We start from the raw sequence: 21,485 nt of genomic DNA on the forward strand, positions 1-21,485 counted from the left end.
GTCTATCTGTGCTGGCCCTGCGATGAGATGGCGACTTGTCCAGGGCGAACCCCGCCTTCTGCCCGATTTTAGCTGAGATAGGCACCAGCGACCCCAAAGGGAATAAGCGATAGAAATGGATGGATGTATCTTTTGAATGTATTTGCTGAAAACCTGGTAAACGTTTTATCCAAACACGCACAATTAAATTGTATGATTGATTTCCATATATCCATAACATCATTTTTTGTTTTTAATCATGAGTTACCTATTTTTTCTGTCATTTGTTGAATGTAAAAACAATATATTTTATTGCTGACTTATGGCACTTTTTTGAGTAGGTCCCTTTTAGATCTAAAGAGTGTATAGTCAATGGTAAGGTTGCACAAGGGTCAATGTGCTACTGGAACAACAAACTTTATTACCTTTCATTATATAACACATTTATGCATGTACAACAACATATTTCACTGTTTGTAAGTTATTGTGGTCTTTTTTGGCACAGTGAAACGTAGGGAGGGTGAAGTCTATCCTAATTAACGACACACCTGTGTAGTTTCACACTGGATCCGCAGTAGACGAAGACTCGGTCAATCCAGAAATTGCCACTTGCGCCACTTTGACTCGCACGCTAGCGCCGCAATCTTTGCTTCTGATGCTTCTGCTGTTCCCCTCGCTCTCCCCGCTGTTGTCCAGAGGCTGAGCGCTGCCCCGACACAAGCCACAGATGTTGCCGAAGGCCCTGCGTAGGTCTTTGCTCCTCATGGCGTAGATGACCGGGTTGACTGTGGAGTTAAGCAGGCAGAGCATGCTGCAGAAGGCAAACACCGTCTTAATGAAGTCGTCCACCTTCCCGAAGAGGTCGTACACCATGATGGCCAGCAGCGGGCCCCAGCAGATAATGAGGGCCACCAGGATGAGCACTAAAGTCTTGGCCAGGCGCAGATCCATGCGGGCTTGGTCCGGTCTCACCATTTGGACCTTGGTACCCTCCGCCGTGTAGACGATGACGCTTCTCTGGGAGCTCCGGCTCATCATGCGCACGGCGTGATGGTGCGACTTCCACAGGATGAACATGTAGGCATAGACGATAAAGAGCAGCGGCACGCTCGTCACCCCGATCCAGAACATCAAGTACCTCTCGTCGATGAGGGGGAAAATGTCCGAGCACACCGAGTTGAGGCGCTTACAGTTCCAGCCCAGCAGAGGCAGCAGCGAGATGACAACAGAGATGCTCCACATGAGGCTGAAGGCCGCCACCGCCTTTGTTTTGGTCACGATGCGCTTGTACGCCATGGGCCTGTGGATGGAAATGTAGCGGTCGATGGCGGTGAGGAAGAGGCTGCCCACGGAGGCGGTGAACGAAGCGATGACGCCTGCCAGCTTGAAGAGGAAAACCCCCGGGCTGTCCTTCCTGTGTAGGACGTGGAAGTCCAGGAAGCTGTAGACAAAAATGACACTGCCAATGAGGTCGGCCACGGCCAGGCTGCCGATGAAATGATAGGAGGGCCGGGAGCGCAGGGTCTGCGAGTGCAGGATGACGCACAGCACCATCAGATTCTCCAGTACCGTGAACGTCCCCAACGTGAGAGCCAAGATGGCGACCGCAAGCTGCTGACCCGGAGTCAGGATCATAAAACACTCCATGTTGTCCGCAAAGTTCTCCCCACACTGCGCTGGGCCAACGCTCTCATTAGCGAGCAGAAGGCTGGTGACGTTTGTGGGCAGAACGGGGGCAAGTGCGCTGAAAACGACCTCCTTGGCAGCTGCTGCGGCGGCGTTAATGGAAGCCGTTTTCTCAGAGAGGAATCCGTCCTCCGCCAGCCTCGAACCATCATCGTAGACCGCGGCATTGGAGCCGAGGTACGGCACGCCCGTCGTCAGGGTGCTCGTAGTGGCGCCTGCCAGCCCGTGCAAGGCCAACTTCATGGCTGAGAGGTGGCGCTAGAGAGGATCAGTAGTGTCTAAACAACAATAGATATGGTTATTTTTCACATTAATAAATGATGTTAGATGACAGTGCACAATATGATCAAACCAAATACAGCAGACATATAAAAAGTGAAATAACATTTTCAAGCCTAAAAAACCTTTAATGTGATGTTTGCAACGTAATGGAAAAATATACAAGCGGTAAAAAATGGATGGATGACAATGACGTTTCTTACAATTTATTTACACTTCCAAGAACAAAACATCGTATTTCCTTGAATTGCCGCAGGGCATATAGTATGCGCCTGCCTTGAATTACTGCCGGGTCAAACTCGCTTCGCAAAATAATTAGCGCATGCTTAGTATTACCGCCTGGTCAAACTCGTGACGTCACGAGTGACACTTCCCCTGTCATCATTTTCAAAATGGAAGAGGTGGATTTCAATACCGGTAATTTGAAATCGCATAAAGGGAAGAAGATTAAGAGCTATTCAGTAGGATTTAAGGTCCAAACTTACATCACACTCAAATTTTTACTGCATGCCTTTGGTAAGTGCCGGAGTGAGAATAGGTTTTAAAATAATCAGCACATGCTTACTTTTACCGCATGCCTTTGGTAAGCGCAGGAGTGAGATGAGGTTTTAAATTAATTAGCGCCCGGCGGCAATTCAAGGAAATACGGTATTTAAAAAAAGTGATTTATAACTAGGGTTGGGCAAAATGGCTTTATAGCCATATCACAGTACATTATTTGGCATATAGAAACATTTCAAAACAGTTCTCAAATGCTCCTAAATTAGCTCCTGACATATTGCCTCATTTCCATTCGTAATATTTTCTCAAAACTATGAATCTAATCCGATTAAATATTTAAGGCAGTGGTTCTCAAACTTTTTCACCAAGTACCACCATTATTACCAATATTAAAATACAGTAAATATTCACTAAAAACAAGGCAGAGGTTTTAGTTAACAACTATATTTACAATTCTTTGTTTGAACAGTAACAGTGTTTGTATATTTCATTAATGGTTAAGTTGACGTACCACTACAGCAGTGGTTCTCAAACTTTTTTTGTCATCCCCACTTCAGACAAGGGGGAGTTTTCAAGCCCCACCTGCCCCCATCGACCCAACAGAACGCTAATGCCAAGCTTAACATTTTCAAATTTATTGAACATCAAGTAACATTCAAGTTGTATACATTCGAACTCAATAACATAAAATAACATCAAGTTCAATAATAAATAAAATAACTGCAGCTGTGGTATAACTTGCATCAAGTTCAATAATAGATAAAATAACTACTCTGCCAGTTTTCTTTGAAAGAAATCAAGTGGCTTATTGACGTGATTGGGGTGTGTGGTCTCGAGGTGTCTCTTTAATTTGTCGGGTCTCATCCTGTCTGCTGCTAGCGGTTTTAGACACAGAACACACAGGGGTCTCTCCTCTGCCCCCACCATTGTTGCCGTGAATCCAAGAGCAAGATACCCTTCATCATATTTTCTTTTCGGTTGGCTTCTTGGTTGATTAAGCCCGTCAGATTTTTGTTTCTCTGCAGGCGGTGGCTCTGGCTCGACGACGTTTGAAGTGCGACTTAACAAATTTATCCATTTTGTGTAATTGTGGTCCACACATTAGCCTGCTACCCATCCGTGTGAAAGATTGTTCTGCTTAGCCCCGCCCCCATTAGTTACTGTTGCCATGTCTGTCAAACTTTCGCTCCTACCTAGAAATTTAAAGCCTAGAGGAAAAATAAGTAATTTACATTTATTTACAGAACAGATTTCACAGACAGAATCACAAAGTGATTTACGGTGTGTATAAAAAATGAAAGCATAGTAAAAAAAAAAAAATTCTAAGAATATAATAAAAAATAAAAAAATGTAAGTGAAATTTCCTCCCGTTCCTCGCGCCCCACCTGTCATGTCTCTATTCCCCACCAGTGGGGCCCGCCCCACACTTTGAGAAACGCTGCACTATAGGGAGCCCGCGAACTGCTATAGTTTGAGAATCACTAATTTAAAGTATTGGCGCCACTCGTGTGTATTGCTTTGTCTTTGTCTTCTTTGTTGTGTGACGCCACCACAGTCTGGCACCAGTGATTGCAAAGAGAAACGTGTGATGATAACCATAGAATAGTCTTGTCTATATATGTCAATAGACACAACTCAATGAGTAGCACCATAAATAGTTGTAAATATAGGAAAACATTTTAATCATACAAAAAAACCCAAAGAAGGATACAACTAAGGATAGGGCGATATGGCCGAAAGTCTACAGTATATCAGAATATATTGCTGCCCCTTGCGTTAATGATATTCATCACAATCCATTATTTGTCTGTTTATTTAGTTTATTTTTGAGGCACTGATGCGCAATAATAATACGCCCACATGAAAAAAACATTGCCAAAAATCATAGTTCCGAAAAAATTGAGTGTTACTCCCTTGTTATAGTTGGAACCGTATTGCACCGGATCTACGTTGTGTGCCTAATGAAAAGGTCACAGAGTGCACACTTTTAAAGGTAAATAATATGTGTGAGCATTTAAAGCTGCACGATGACTGCTGACTCGGTGCACCCGCCAGCTGACTGGAGAGCAGATGCAGCGCAGACAATAGTGAGAACGTGAACAGTTGAGGATGACATGGCGTCACGGCCTCGGGGGAAATCACCGCATTAGCTATGTAGGACACCGCCGACCTTGCTTATCAATTAACGTTAGGCTTTTTAATTCAATAATCATTGGGTTGATTAAGTGTCAAAAGACACTGGGGTGCACAGATGCATTTCCATATTTATGATTTAATTAATAACAAACATTTGCATAAACATTAGCTACAGTGGCACTTGTTAGATGGAGCATTTGAGACATAAACTTGATAATGTGCGGGTGTGCAATTTTAACACGAGCAAAAGTACTAGGATTTAACTTTGAACAATTATTATTTCAACAATAAAATGTTGGGAAGAAGCATTTGGAGCAACATACCTTGACTTCTTGGCTCTTTTCCACATGACCCCACGTTGAACTATACAGCGAGGATAGCATCGGCTTTAAGTAACCACCTTGGCTAAAAACCTGAAAAATCTGACAATTTTGTGATTATGAGCGTGCTGATTCTGAAGAGGATGAAAAATGCAGCCAAGCAGCCGGTGAACTGTGTGGGCGTGTGTGTGCATTAATGTGTGTGTGCACGCGTTGGTGTCTTTTTTAAAAAGGGGTGTGAGTCACGTGGTGTTTACACGCGCATGAGGTGGTGAAGCTGTGCACGCCCCTTCTTTAGTTGAGTGACCAAAACAACTATGTGACATATATAGAAGAGAAAATCATTTTCATGTTTTATGATGCTTGAACTGTAAAGAAAAAATATGCAGAATCTTTTTTATTCACCAACAAAATTTTTTTTTTTTTTTGACTTGAGCGTATCAAGTCAACGCAATCAAACATGTATCTCCAAATTTTTGTCTTAGTTATTTTAGTTAGTTATTTTTTAGCACCAATGAAATAAGGTATTTTCACGTTTTAGGAGTTTTTGTTTTGTTTAAAAGATATTTTTTTTTGTCCAAATTTTGTATTAAAGACATTAAATTATTTTGTTGAAAAGAAACAAATACTTAACAACAATACATCATTTGACTAATAAGAAATCTATTATCACATTTTCTTTTAATTTTTTGTTTGGTGCTATTTTCATGTTTCACAAAAGGTATATGCATGTGAAAAATATTTTTGTGTAAAACAATTTCAATGCCCTAAAATATCTTGGTGTAATATTTCAGAGGAAGTACTGTCATCTTTTTACAACGGTGTGTTCCATACTTGCCAACCTCGAGACCTCCGATTTCGGGAGGTAGGGGGTGGGGGGGGGGCATGGTTGGGGGCGGGGCATGGCTTAGAGGGGAGGAGTTTATATACACCTAGATAAGAAATAATTGACTTTCAGTGAATTCTAGCTATATATATATATATATATATATGTATATATATATATATACATATATATATATATATATAATAAATTGTTGAATTTCAGTGTTCATTTATTTACACATACACATAACACTCATCTACTCATTGTTGAGTTAAGGGTTGAATTGTCCATACTTGTTCTATTCTCTGTCACTATTTTTCTAACCATGCTGAACACCCTCTCTGATGATGCATTGCTGTGTGGCATGCACAAAAGTGCTTTCATCAAATGCACTAGAGTCTAGAATCTTCCATCTCTCCCTAGTATGTACAGTAGATTGCAGTATTGTCCTGTTTAAGAGTGTCACAACATTGCTGTTTACGGCAGACGAACTGCTTTACGGTAGACAAAAACGTGACTGCAGTTGTTGTGTGTTGTTACCGTGCTTGGAGGACGTTAATGAAACTGCCTAACAATAAACCGACATAAGAAACCAACAACTCGCCCTTGATCATTCTACAGTTGTAATGTAAATGGAGCTAGACACGCTGTTTTTATATTGTGGGAAAGCGGATGTGAAAACAGGCAGTCCTCACTCAGGTCCGCATGGAGCTGGAGGGGGCGTGGCCTCCAGCTCCGCCTGAATTTCTGGAGATTTTCGGGAGAAAATTTGTCCCGGGAGGTTTTCGAGAGAGGCGCTGAATTTCGGGAGTCTCCCGGAAAATCCGGGAGGGTTGGCAAGTATGGTGTGTTCATACATGAAACATTTTGCATTACTCATCACATTAATCCCAGTGGAACCTCTGTTTTTTACGAACTTAATTTTTTCTTGAGCGGGTTTCTTAAATACGAAGGTTTGTATAGTAAAGCCAAATTCTCCATAAGAAACAATGCAAACACAATATGAAGTGCTAAACAGTACTGTACTGTATAGCAAACAAACATAATCAACTTTCCCGTTTATTAACAAGCTGAACAGTGCTGTATATGCTGCTCTGCCAACATGCGCACACACAGAAGTCATGTTGATGCCCTCACAAACGATCAGAAATCACAAAAAAAATGAACTTTAACAACCATACTGCCACAATAATATACATTTTAAAAAAAGTAAAATCCAACAATATTAACATTGGTAAGGAGTTAAAGAGACAGAGAGAGAAGAAAGTAGGGCGGCGGGTTTGTGTGTGGGCTCTTAGTATTTAGATATAAGTCCGCAGTGCGAAGCTTGCTTCGTCAATTCTTCCATACTTGCGAGCGCCATTAATGTACTCTTCGCAAAATGTTTTATTTTTATTACACAGTGATTCCTTCCTTCTTTTCACGCTCGTCTGTCGAGTTTTTAAGACTCATATTTACTTGACAAAAAAAACAAAACTTGTCAGAAACGCAAAAAAAACACAGGGAAAAAAAGCACACAAGGTGAAGTGTCGAGACTGACTAGTAAATTAGTCAACGTGCAGCAAGTGACTTAAATGTTGCGCCCTGCTTTTTGCTTGCAGCCGGAAGAAAATAAATAAATAAATAAATAAATAAAGCGTTCGCACACAAAGGCACATTTTGTTTGGTCTAAAAGTTTGTAAATTGAAAAGTTTCCAAATTGAGGGGTTCCTAAATTAAGGTTCCACTGTAGGTGAGACAATATTTGAAAACTCTTATCTATTTCGATTATCTTAATGAGACTATAAGATTATCTATAATGGACGCTTAATTTGCGAATGTAATGAAAAAAGGCACCAAAATGGATGATATGATCCCACTCCATATTACTCGTGTTTACCGTTCGCCTCCCGGTAACAGTTCGAGACGCTACCTCAGTAGAAGCATTTAAGTATCACCTTAAAACTCATTTGTATACTCTAGCCTTTAAATAGACTCCCTTTTTAGAACAGTTGATCTGCCGTTTAATTTCTTTTTCTCCTATGTCCCACTCTCCCTTGTGGAAGGGGTCCGGTCCGGTGGCCATAGATGAAGTACTGGCTGTCCAGAGTCGGGACCCAGGATGGACCGCATATGTGGTCCTCTCCAAGGTTTCTCATAGTCATCATCGTCAACGACGTCCCACTGGGTGTGAGTTTTCGTCGCCCTTATGTAGGCTCTACCGAAGATGTCGTTGTGGTTTGTGTTGTGGTTTGTGCAGCCCTTTGAGACACTAGTGATTTAGGGCTATATAAATAGTAATTGATTGATTGATTGATTGATGTACTTCATAACCACAGCAAACCTTAGCTTTACAGATGCCACGCCACCTCTGCAGGCAAAGACATCTACTGCGGTCAGTAAGTGCTTTTCAATTCAAAATCCAATTTGGCATGGCAGAAATGACAGATGACCATAATGTATCCTACTGTGCATCCCCCGGAAGTACTGTTGCCTTATTTCTTGGTCACATGCACGCTCTATTGAGAGCTTCTCTTCCTCTCCTCTGCAGCTGCATGACAATTATTTCCACTACTCTCCTCTCCCTGCAGAGCCTTTGCCCAAATTACATGCATCTTGTCGTGAAAGGTATATGCCATTTGCAAAAACAACCGCCAGAAACACCTGCCCATCACCCGGCAGTACATAAAGATGCCCGACATCATGTAAGTCAAGCCTCCTGTTGATGACTGATTGTGTGTTAATATGCAAATCCCCCATCTTTTACTGCCTTTTTTGCTCGATCAAGGCAGTCGGCTGTGAAAATGTGATATATCATTTCAAAGCGGCAGACAGATTAATATAACGCACATCCGTCAAAGTAATTAATATCATTAATACAGTTAGGGAGATCATTTTTCCAAGATGAAGCTGTCCGTGATAACATAAGGCTTGTCTTACGTTACAAGAAGCTGCTGCTGTTTTTTCATGATTGCCAGTAAATGCATCAAATTTTACACTCACTGATTTCAGCAGCAAAGGAAAAATAACACATCAGATTTGATATTGGGCTTCACGGTGGCAGAGGAGTTAGTGCGTCTGCCTCACAATACGAAGTTGCTGCAGTCCTGGGTTCAAATCCAGGCTCGGGATCTTTCTGTGTGGAGTTTGCATGTTCTCCCCGTGACTGTGTGGGTTCCCTCCGGCTTCCTCCCACTTCTAAAGACATGCACCTGGGGATAGGTTGATTGGCAACACTAAATTGGCCCTAGTGTGTGAATGTGAGTGTGAATGTTGTCTGTCTATCTGTGTTGGCCCTGCGATGAGGTGGCGACTTGTCCAGGGTGTACCCCGCCTTCCGCCCGATTGTAGCTGATACAGGCGCCAGCGCCCCCCGCAAACCCAAAGGGGAATAAGCGGTAGAAAATGGATGGATGGATTTGATATTGATTTGTTGATGGAGTGCTTCCTTTTTTGTACTTCTTGTTGTTACAAAGCAGAAATCTGTATGTTTCTATCAATCAATCAAAGTTTATTTATATAACCCTAAATCAAGTGTCTCAAAGAGCTGCACAAGCCACAACAACAGCCTTGGCTCAGATCCCTATCATTTTCTTGCAGCACTATCATGCATTCACAAGAGGTGGCAGTTGGAAAGCAGTCAATATGTGCGATCAGTGCTGTAAAATCGAGTGTTTCCACTCAGCCTGAAGTGGGAGGTCTGTGTGTGGCGTGATGCTGAGGAGAGAGGAAGAAAGATGCAGAAAAATACAGGAAGAAATTAGAAAAAAAAAATCTTGTTTTTAATTCATTGTTAATTTATTTTTTAAAAATCGAGAAAATGGGCAACTTTAGCCTCATTTTTCACAAAAGTGAGCACAACTTCAACATTTTTATTATGGAAAATAATTGTTTAAGGCACAATACTAAATAAATGAAACTTGAATATACCTTAGAGGTGTCAGTGTACAGCTTGTATCTGCATTGTATGTATCAATTTACTAATAATCAACCTTTATTTCTCAATAGCTTTGATTGATTGAATGATTGATTGATTGAAACTTTTATTAGTAGATTGCACAGTTCAGTACATATTCCGTACAATTGACCACTAAATGGTAGCACTCAAATAAGTTTTTCAAATTGTTTAAGTCGGGGTCCACGTTAATCAATTCATGGTAAGCTCATACAGCACACTCCACGGCAGAGAGTTCCAAGTATGTTAGAGAGAGGGCATTTGTTAAGTCGGGTCTGTAATAATAAATAATTATTTTTTGTTCAAGTTTCCTCAAATAAATATTGCGTTGCAGTTAAAATTATTATACAGTCGTCTCTCTGCTCTGCACTTTGCTCTATTGCGGATTTGTATTTTTTAAAATAAAAGTTCAATGTTTTTTTTTAACCTAAATTATGATAATTTACAATAGTTAACTAATCAATATATCCATTTTTTCTACTGCTTGTCCCTGTCAGAGTTGCGGGGGGGCCTTAATTATTCTCTAAACAGTCCATTTTGTGCACTTAACCGCAGAGAGTACCAGGTATGTTAGAGAGCGGATATTTATTAGGTGAGGTCTATAATAACAGCCAAATAACTGAAATCAACTGCATTTTGTTAAAATGTCCTCAAATAAATATTGCTTGCAAATGTATATACAGTGATATACAGTCGTCCTTAGCCACGTTGTGCTCTGAAGTCTGCGGCTTTAGTCTAATGCTGTATATTGTTTTTTTTGGCATAAAATAATTAATAATATATGATAATATTAAGTCATTATTATGTTTGAATAGCCTACACAGTACACTCAACTGCAGAGAGTACCAGTGATGTTAGGTAAAGTCTATAATAACAAATAATCGCTGACAACTAAAACACACTAGTTTTTGTCAAAAATGTCCTCAAATATTGCTTACTATTTAAAATAGTATTCAGTCATCGATCACGACATTGCCCTTCGGGTCACTCTATAGCAGAATTAGTATATTTTTTGTATAGTCCACTTTATCACAGAAAAATATTATTTGATCAAGCCTTGTTTAATATTACACACATCAAAATAAGTATGTAGTATTTGTGCTGCTATCGGATCATTATTGGCCAATAGTTATGGCTGCAATATCGGTTTTGTATCAGAATTGAAAAAGTAGTATCGGGACACGCCAGTATTTATCACGATTATTCGACTATTATTGACATCCCTATTTTTAAGTATGACATAAAAAAGAAATGCATAGATACATACAACACTTCCAAGCCAACATGAGTAGTAGAATCAGTTTTTAGTCTCATTGTGTCTGTATAAGGATATGCACTCATAAAACCTTCACACACGTTGAAGCGTTCCAATCGCCACAGAGCCAAAAGAGAAATTCATTTGGTCCAGGCGCAGCTGCACAGTCTGAGAGACTGACCAGAAACCCAAACTGGCCTGACTGCCGTGACGCAGCAGTGGCATTAGCTGGAATCACTTTGCCCTTTTTTGTCAGCTTGACCAAACCATTTTTAGACTTTCACCTCCTTTTGTGTTCTTTCTACAGGTGAAGTCTCTGGTCAAAGGTGGAGTCAGATGTGTCGACCTCAAAACAAAATTGAGAAGAAGTGTTAGGATGAGCAAGACGCAGTGCAAACGTGAACAACAATTTGAGTCCATCAACTTTCGAAAAACATAAAAACCTTTGGAAGTACTATTTAGAGGTGGGAGTGGATTTTCGTAAGATTATTGCATTTTTTGTAATACTACATCAAAAAATAAAATTCTTGAAACTTTTTCGTAAAATACTTTATTCTATTTACCATTTTAGAATAATTTATTATTATTATATATAATATTTTTTGCCGTATGTTGACTTTATTCTCATAGTTACAACTAGGGGGTGGTGGTTCAATAGTTACACTATAGAAAAGAGTCAGTCAATTTTACAGTAAACTTGCAGCTCAATCACCAGAATTTTACTGTAAAATTTACAGTGGACCGTTTTTCCATTAACTTTATTGCACCGTAAAAACATCAGCTGTAGATTTTAAGTTAAAAAACTTGGCAGCTCAATTTCAATTCTATTTATTTGGAACATGTTAAAACTTCACAAGCACACATTTTGCTCAAGTGATTAACCGTCCAAAATGAGTGGGAAGAAGCAAAACTTGTCTGGTCCCACCCCGGGGGCATAATCAGCAGGGGGGAAAAATAAAAATAAAATACTAATAGTAAAGTGCAGTCGTCAGAGTTTTACTGTAGAAATACAAGTGGTACCGTTTGTCAATGTATAAATAATGCACTGTAAAAACAACTAGAATTCACTACTAAAAAACTGCAGTAAAGTTACCAGAATTTTATTGTAAAAATAACAATGTTACTGTTTTTACATTTAGAATAATGCTCTAAGAATGATCATAGATTCTATGGTAATTAACTAGTAGATCAGTAACCAGAATTTTACTGTAAAAAAAAACAGTGGTGTCGTTTTTCCATTTCCAGTAATGTGCTGTGAAAATAACAAACTTAAATTTTGTAGTAAAAATCATTTTACCGTAAAAAGAATAGTGGTACAGTTTTTCAATTTACAGTAATGAGCTGTAAAAACTGTTGTAGATTTTACAGTAAAAAAAAAACAAATAACTTGTAACCCAGTCAACAGAATTTTACTGCAAAAATAACAGTGGTAACAATTATTGCACACTAAAAACACTGCTGTAGATTTTACAAAAAAAAAAAAAAAATGGCAGCAGAATTTTACTTTAAGATTAAAATTTGTACCCTTTTTACATTTACCGTAACTTGATGTAAAAAAACTACCTTAGATTTTATGGTAAAAAAAAACATGTATTTCAGTCGCCAAAACTTTACCATAAAAAAACAGAAGGAGTTCCGTTTTTTTCAATTTGCAGTAGTGATCTGTAAAAACTACTGTAGATTTTGCAGTAAAAATATTTAACGACAAAACAAAAAATGCATTTTAAAAAACACCGTAAATTTTCCAATTCAATTCTTGCAACTGTGCTGAAGGTTTTTTCCACCATAAAATCTGCAGATTTCTTTTTTTTTTTTATGTAGAGCAGATTGTCCAGTAACAGGTTTGAATCCCGTCTCCTCCATTTTTCTGCTGTGTCATTAGGCGAGACATGTTTTAAGAACATATTGTAAATGATCTCTCCATAGGAACAATAAGCATTTTATTTACCTACATACATAAACATAATCTTTTAGACCCAAAAAGTACTTCCAAAAAACATGTTCAACTACACCATTAATGTCCTTTAAAGCAGTATATTTGTGTCCAACAAACAGATATTACCATAGCATGCAAACAGATTGGATTGTAATCCTTGTCAGGTAGGACTCAGATCTGTCCTCTTTCCAAAAAGCAATCACAGCCTTCTGTGCTGGAAAATAGATCGATGGCTGGAGTGCATAAACATCTCTGTTTGCTGCCAACCGCCTGCCATCTTGAGGAAATTGGAAAAAGCAAGCAAGAATCCTCCACTACACTCACACACGCGTTATCACATCGCAGCTTGTGGTATAATTGACTCGAGGCTGTGGCATACATGCCCTAAACTTCAATAATCTGTGCATTTTATCCACCGTGGGAGTCCTACTTTACAGCTCATCAGTATACAAAGTGAGGAAGCAGCATCTCATTTTCACTATCTACTCTAAAAAGGTTGAATATCCTGTTGTGTCTATTTTAGTTTTTTTTTTTTTTGCCGTGTAGGGTGCTATGTGTACAACCCATGGGTGCTCGAGGTCCTCATTTTTCCACACTTTGACATGTGGCACCCCATATGGGGTTTTAGTCAAAATTATTGCATATGTATCCTTGGGGTCCAGATTTGTGATTTATATAGGCATTTCTCAAGGCACCCATTTAAGTCTTCTTCTTTGGTCATTTTGGATGTGAATGTAAATACATTTTTATTTTATACACTAATAAACTACAAAAAGACAAACAAATGGCGCGCACAATGGCGGAGAACAAACTTGACTACTGAAAACAAATGACAGCACGAAGGCATGACTAAGGACAAAAACAAAAGACACAAACTGTGGCATAAAACAAACCAAAAACTTACGTGGCATGGACAGAATAATAAACCGCATGGCCTGGCATGAAGGCAGTTGAGGAATATGAAAAGTCGCCAGGGTGACTTCCTGGCAACTTCCGGTTTAAATAATAGACATGATCATTACAAACAGGTGTGAGACATGAAGACAGGGGCGTGACATGAAGACCAGGTGAAAATTAATGAGTTGGCATGGTATCAAAGAAAACAAGGAAGTGCAGGAACAAGAACTGAGTGTCCAAAAAATAAAACCAAACATGACAAAAACAGAACCTGATCCCATGGTCGTGACATAATCCATTAAAAAAAAAAAGATATGCCAGAATTGACCAATATAGCCTTTTATCAAGAGTGCCTCATAACGACATCCACTGATCTATACCTACATTCGGGCAAAGAAAAACTTAAAAGACCCCAACTCTGGAAAAACAAAAACCTTGCTTATGTAAAGTCCGCCATTCCAGGGTGTTTGGCTGCAATGGATGTCAAGTGGGTATGATTATTGAATTGTGGGAATCTTTGAATTTTGATAATAAAATAATTGTCCAAAGCAACAATGCAAAAAATATTGGCATTATTTTTGACCAGACTCTCTCTTTTCAGCTGAAAATTAAGAATGTTACTGAAATAGCCTTTTTTTTAAATCTATTGAGCCGAGTTTCAGTCTTGTTGGTAAGTGAGCCTATATTAGGCTCTACTCAGGACTATTTAGGACCTTCGTATTGTGAGGCAGACACACTAACCCCTCTGCCACCATTTGTTTCTCAAAACCTCTCATGTGCAATCTCAAAATATATCAACCTTAAATTGCTACTCAGCTTCATTAAAACGTGTAACGGCATCTGCCTTGATGAAGGCGTAATGATGGAAAACTGCTTGGAAGGAAACAGCTTACTTGTCTCTCACTGTGTAATTAGAAAAGGGAATGTTGAGGCGGGCACTAAGATAATGCTCTCACCCAGCTGGCTACAGAGTCTTCATGTGTGTTAAAGTGTTAATATTTAGATTTTTCTTCTACATTTTCCTGTGGTCTGCATAACAGGTAATGGTGGTTCTTGAGTCAAAATGTTGCATAGATTTTGTTTTACAGACTGTTTTCAAGCAGCTTTCTGAGTGTCTCTTAAGGATGATTTGGGATTTTATATTATTATGCTTTACTTTACTATCCCACATTTATAAATGATTACCTGATATAATTTTGGTATTTTCAGAGACAAAATTCATAAACAGGAGTGTTTTCCCTTCAAAAGAAGATTTTAAAAAATCTGATAAAATGCAGGGCTACAAATTCTGATTACTATTGAATATTATTATATTCTTATCAGTATACTTTGAGTTTGAGTTATTGTTACCCACATGATCCAAAAACCCATCACTTTTCTCAGATGTGACACAGGTTCGACATCAGCTCATTAGTCCACTCCAGCTTTGGCTTCACGCAGATTCAAACCGGCGTGAGCATCTCTTAATGGGTCGCGAGGTCAAGACCACGAATCATTGTTAAACAGTGATTGATTAATGACGTGTCACACCGCGGCACCTGTTCCCACAAAGAAATCAGACAGTATTTATTTATCTAGTTATTCTCTCTTTTCCCCCTTTTTCACACCTTAATGCATCGCTGTGTAATAGAGATGCGCGGTTTGCGGTCTCATCCGCGGAGTCCGCGGATAGACCGCGGGTCGGGCGGGTGACATGACGAAAAAATAGATTTTAATTAGATCCGGGCAGGTGGCGGTTGAACCATCCGGAAATATTTGACATACATGGTTCTGGGATCGGTATCCTTTGCTGTTCAAAGAGCCATTTAAGACCCGTGTCACAAAGCGAAGAAGACAATAGGAGACGCTAATATTCTCTAGAATGACTGCCGGCAGTCACCCAGTTAATAAGTATTAGGGCGTGCTATGAAGCCATTGGCTTTGTCACCTTCTACAGCATTTACGATCTGTTTGTCAGTCCAGCAACATGCTGTGTGTGGCTTCCGCAGCGACACGCACAAGACTGCAAGGCATACTGGGTGACGGAGTACACTAATGGTTGTGATATAAACAATTTTAATACTCTTAGTAATATGTGCCACGCTGTGAAGCCACACCAAACAACATTGACAAACACATTTCGGGAGAACATCCTCCCAGTAACACAACATAAACGCAACACAACAAATACCCAGAATCCTTTGTATCCATGATACACCCTGACTATTTTATACACCCCGCTAGCAGCAAATCCCCCCCGCCCCCCATGCGTCGGTAAGGTGGGCGGGGGTTTAAAATAAATTCAGGAAGTGTCACGGATACAAAGGATTCTGGGTATTTGTTGTGTTGCGTTTATGTTGTGTTACTGTGAGGATGTTCTCCCGAAATGTGTTTGTCAATCCTGTTTGGTGTGGCTTCACAGCGTGGCGCATATTAGTAAGTGTTAAAGTTGTTTATATCACAACCATCAGTGTACTCTGTATCACCCAGTATGCCGTTCAATCTTGTGCGTGTGATTGCAGAAGCTGCACACAACATGTTGCCGGACTTACAATCGGTTTGTACATGTTGTTGAAGGTGTCAAAGGCAATTGCTTCACAGCATGCCCATATTCTTGTCATCAGGATGAACGCCATTGGATATTCGCGTGAACGTTAGCGGCTCCCATTGTCTTCATTACTCTGTGAAACGGGTTTAAATAGCTCTGTGAGTAGTAAAGGTGGCCGACCTCTGATGAATTTCAGCGGGCGGTTGCGGTTCTGATAAAATGTTGGTTCGGGTGGACGGCGGGTGGATGACGACTTTGGTGATGCGGTTGCGGATGATATAATTGCCTATCCGCGCATCTCTACTGTGTACGTATCGGTCCAACAGTGTACAAAGGTAGGATTATTTTTTTTAATAAAAGAACTCGGTGAGTTTGTGTGCTGGATGTTTGAATTTACTGCTAAAATTTGCATTGCTGTGAAATTGTGCTCAATCAAATCTAACATTAACAGAACACACATTTTTGCAGCAAACTCCTATATAAGACGAGGGTGCTCCTGTTGTATATAGAAACTTGGACCTCTGTAAACACGTTGGCAGATCCTTGCATTGACATATTTCCGCTTGGGTTCAAACCTGTGATTTACGCAACTGAAGTGTTCCTCAAGGCATCACTTTAGGTCCTCTCCTTTTTGGCAGTTAAACTTTTTTGTAATGGGATTTATGTAACTGGTGTTTCTGTAGCGTTTTACTTGAGATACAGTCAGTATAGTCATTTGTAAGTTCAGTTCAAAAACAATTTGTAAGAATCTTACATTTTTGCAGCTGAGCCACAAAAAGTGTTGTCATAGAGATGATCTTTGACAAGCTTTTCTACAGAAGCTCTTTGAAAACAGAGTGCTCCTGTTACTCTGACAAAATAAATAGAACTAAATCAAATGTGTACTGTACAGGACGCTGGTTGTATAATAATATGGATACAAATTATATACAAAATCTGGGTAATAGTGAAGGGTGAAGTTCTGCCCACGGGTCTTTAACTTTCCTAAAATGTGCCCCCCAAATCAATTTAGTGGAATATCTGTTACGTGCGATGGAGAAGAAGCTGGCACTGAGGCAGGGACGTCCTTTAGCCTGAGGTGTATTTTTTAATATAAAAAATTACGTGTGTAATAAATCCAATTGTTCATGGTTTGACTATGTGGTGCGTCTAGCAGGTGAGTTTTACCGTACAATATTGAAGGTGCGTGTTGTGAGAGGTGCGAAAGTCCGGAAGGGGCAAGGCAGGCTCTGAGGTCCGTGGGCAAGCAAGAGGTCAAGGGCAGGAGCGAGGCGTCAGAGTCCATGTATCCTTGTACAGGCGAGAGGTCAAGATCTGGGGAAGCAGCGAAAGGACCAGAGGAAATCCGGGGAGACGAGACACAACTCGAATCCAAGCAATGGAGAGGAACTGCAGGGTGATGACACAGGATAGGATACAATGAACACGGAGGAGAAGAAACACAGACAGCAAGGAAGCACTTAAGCGAGGAGCGCTAGAGACGTGTCGGGCTTACTGTACCGAAACAAGAAGCTACGTTCTGGCACTGGAACACAGGACACGTTGGCTTAAGAAGGCAGGGGAGCTCTCATCAGCGTCAGGTGTGTTGATTGTAGATTGGAGACAGCCGCTTAATAGCGCGGTCGGAGAGGCACGCGCAGGGGCTTGCCCAGAGATGCGCTCAGCGGCATGTGCCTGCGCCGAAACAGTATCCCTGATTTAATTGCCACAATCAATCAATCAATCAAAGTTCATTTATATAGCCATTAATAACAAGTGCCTCAAAGAGCTGCACAAACCACAATGACGTCCCCTATCTGAAACCCACATTTGGGGAAGGAAAAACCCCAAAATGGCAAAAAGACGAAACCTTGGGAAAGACTTCCGACTCAATGTGGGGACCCTCCTGGGTGACCGGCTGCAAGTGGGTACAGTTATTGAATTGTTAATGATAATGTGAGAGTCCAGTCCATTGGAAAGCTGGCAGCGAGGTCCTCTTCCATGTCATAGGGTGGTCCACACTGAGTCACGACGTAAAACCGCTAGTGTCGCCTCCTCCTCCTCCAGACTGGTACCTCTCCAGAGACTATCCGTGGCCACCTGGTAACCTTTCCATGCAGAAGAGGGGGCAGAAAAGAGAAGTGGCAGGTGGACTGGTTTAAATCTATTTAAAAGCAGAGTATAGATGAGTTTTAAGATGGACCTTGAATGCTTCTACTGAGGTGGCATCCCTAACTGTTGATAGGGCATTCCAGAGTACTGGAGCCGGACTAGAAACAATTTGGTCCGTACTTTTAGGAGGCCGACAAGCATGTGCGTAAAATTTGAGCAAGATTAGTTGAAAAACATGGCTGCCATCAAGCAAAATGTCATGGCTTGGGCTGGACATACGTCATTGACAATTTGTCTCGTAGTTATAAAACTTGTTTGTGGGACGTAGAGACAACATACCGTGTGTTTGTATCCCAAGCAGAAGCAGCTACAACTGTCAGCCCACAAGTTAAGCAAGGACGTTAAGACGCGATGTAACTGTACTTACCGTATAGATATTCTGGCTCTTTTACCTTGAGCAGCAAGCTCTCACCAGTCAAAGACAATTCACCCGACTCAAATGATACACTTGACAGCTGCAATATCAGAAAGGCCAGAGACCTTGTGAAGCTGCTGCATCCTTTGAAGACAGCCACCATTGAGTCTTTTGAAAAGAAATGTCCCACAGTGTCTCTATTCTGCAGAATATTTGATTGAGCAGAGCATGCGGCACCAAATGTTACTCCAGTAGTGACAGGCTGCAGACGCAAACAAGTCAACATGGAAGACGCTGAACAGCACGTTGTGCTCTCTCTGGAATATTTGAGTACAAAACAACACAGCAGATCAGTTGATCAACATCACGGGCCTGGTTTTACTAAGATCCAATAAACAAGTGCTACTGTAAATAGAACGTGGATAGTAAACAACTGTGCAATTGACAAGTGCAAATGTGGTGGTTATGTAAATGAGAATTTTGCCTGTACTATACCGACTGTCACCATGGGAACCTGTGATCTTTTGTTATCGTCATCGTCATCGGCGGTCACTACAAGCGAGTATGCCGATCATTCTGGTAGGGGGTATCTCTTTATGGAGGATGCCTGTGTGTGACTTTGTTTAACGTGGGGACGTCACCACACGATCCTTGACAGATCCGGGTCAGGGTCCAGTGGCATGGAGTCCAAGAGGACTGGGGACCCCTTTCTGCTGCAGCCTTCATCCGCCATCCCAGCCGTTGTGACGCTCCATAGGGTTAGCAATCATCCTCAGCCTGTTCCACCGTTGAGGTCTTGGATTGATATTTTGTTATACAGCATAGGTTTCAAACTCAAGGCTCAGGGGCAAAATCTGGCCCGCCATGTTATTTTATGTGGCCCGCGAAAGCCTGGAAATAATATGCATTAATAAAATGCTAAATTTTTTTTTTTACTAAATATATTTGTTCTTTTATTTAGTAAAAAAAAAAAAAAAATATATATATATATATATATATTTGTTCTTCTCCTCTCTGAGCTGCCACCTTACCGTGGTAGAGGAGTTTGCGTGTCCCAATGATCCTAGGAGCTATGTTGTCTGGGGGCTTTATGCCCCCTGGTAGGGTCTCCCAAGGCAAACTGGTCCTAGGTGAGGGACCAGACAAAGAGCAGCTCGAAAACCTCTATGAAAAGTAAAAACAAAGGACCCAGATTTCCCTCGCCCGGACGCGGGTCACCGGGGCCCCCCTCTGGAGCCAGGCCCGGAGGTGGGGCACGATGGCGAGCGCCTGGTGGCCGGGCCTGTACCCATGGGGCCCGGCCGGGCACAGCCCGAAGAGGCAACGTGGGTCCCCCCTCCAATGGGCTCACCACCCATAGCAGGGGGCATAGAGGTCGGGTGCAATGTGAGCTGGGCGGCGGCCGAAGGCAGGGCACTTGGCGGTCCGATCCTCGGCTACATAAGCTCGCTCTTGGGACGTGGAACGTCACCTCACTGGGGGGAAAGGAGCCTGAGCTAGTGCGCGAAGTAGAGAAATTCCGGCTGGATGTAGTCGGACTCACTTCGACGCACAGCAAGGGCTCTGGAACCACTTCTCTTGAAAGGGGCTGGACTCTCTTTCACTCTGGCGTGGCCGGCAGTGAGAGGCGACGGGCTGGGGTGGAAATTCTGGTTGCCCCCCGGCTTAAAGCCTGCACGTTGGAGTTCAACCCAGTGGACGAAAGGGTAGCCTCCCTCCGCCTTCGGGTGGGGGGACGGGTCCTGACTGTTGTTTGTGCTTACGCACCAAACAACAGTTCAGAGTACCCACCCTTTTTGGGTACACTCGAGGGAGTACTGGAAAGTGCTCCCCCGGGTGATTCCCTTGTCCTACTGGGGGACTTCAATGCTCATGTTGGTAACGACAGTGAAACCTGGAGAGGCGTGATTGGGAAGAATGGTCGCCCGGATCTGAACCCGAGTGGTGTTTTGTTATTGGACTTCTGTGCTCGTCACAGTTTGTCCATAACAAAAACCATGTTCAAACATAAGGGTGTCCATATGTGCACTTGGCACCAGGACACCCTAGGCCGCAGTTCCATGATCGACTTTGTAGTTGTGTCATCGGATTTGCGGCCTCATGTTTTGGACACTCGGGTAAAGAGAGGGGCGGAGCTTTCTACCGATCACCACCTGGTGGTGAGTTGGCTGCGATGGTGGGGGAGGATGCCGGACAGACCTGGCAGGCCCAAACGCATTGTGAGGGTTTGCTGGGAACGTCTGGCAGAGTCTCCTGTCAGAGAAAGTTTCAATTCCCACCTCCGGAGGAACTTTGAACATGTCACGAGGGAGGTGCTGGACATTGAGTCCGAGTGGACCATGTTCCGCACCTCTATTGTCGAGGCGGCTGATTGAAGCTGTGGCCGCAAGGTAGTTGGTGCTTGTCGTGGCGGTAATCCTAGAACCCGCTGGTGGACACCAGCGGTGAGGGATGCCGTCAAGCTGAAGAAGGAGTCCTACCGGGTTCTTTTGGCTCATAGGACTCCAGAGGCAGTGGACAGGTACCGACAGGCCAAGCGGTGTGCAGCTTCGGCGGTCACAGAGGCAAAAACTCGGACATGGGAAGAGTTTGGGGAAGCCATGGAAAATGACTTCCGGATGGCTTCAAAGCGATTCTGGACCACCATCCGCCGCCTCAGGAAGGGGAAGCAGTGCACTGTCAACACCGTGTATGGTGCGGATG

At 41.9% G+C, this 21,485-nt stretch overlaps 1 protein-coding gene and 1 long non-coding RNA gene across 2 annotated transcripts; one reads left to right on the forward strand and one right to left on the reverse strand.

The window, feature by feature from the left end:
* Window positions 1–486: 486 nt before the first annotated feature.
* LOC133549963 (cannabinoid receptor type 1B-like) lies at window positions 487–5,354 on the reverse strand. Its single transcript, XM_061895917.1, has 2 exons — window positions 4,905–5,354; window positions 487–1,943 (listed from the first exon to the last, which is right to left on the reverse strand). Exon 2 carries the CDS (start codon window positions 1,906–1,908, stop codon window positions 538–540), a length of 1,371 nt encoding a protein of 456 aa, XP_061751901.1. The 5' UTR covers window positions 1,909–1,943; window positions 4,905–5,354; the 3' UTR covers window positions 487–537.
* A 579-nt stretch (window positions 5,355–5,933) lies between these two features.
* LOC133549964 (uncharacterized) lies at window positions 5,934–12,289 on the forward strand. The gene is made up of 4 exons (XR_009806209.1): window positions 5,934–7,896; window positions 8,056–8,105; window positions 8,298–8,411; window positions 11,224–12,289. It is a non-coding gene; the product is annotated as an uncharacterized LOC133549964 (long non-coding RNA).
* Window positions 12,290–21,485: the final 9,196 nt, after the last annotated feature.

The sequence above is a fragment of the Nerophis ophidion genome, linkage group LG03 (genome assembly GCF_033978795.1).
Source record: "Nerophis ophidion isolate RoL-2023_Sa linkage group LG03, RoL_Noph_v1.0, whole genome shotgun sequence".
Taxonomy (NCBI): Eukaryota; Metazoa; Chordata; class Actinopteri; order Syngnathiformes; family Syngnathidae; genus Nerophis; species Nerophis ophidion.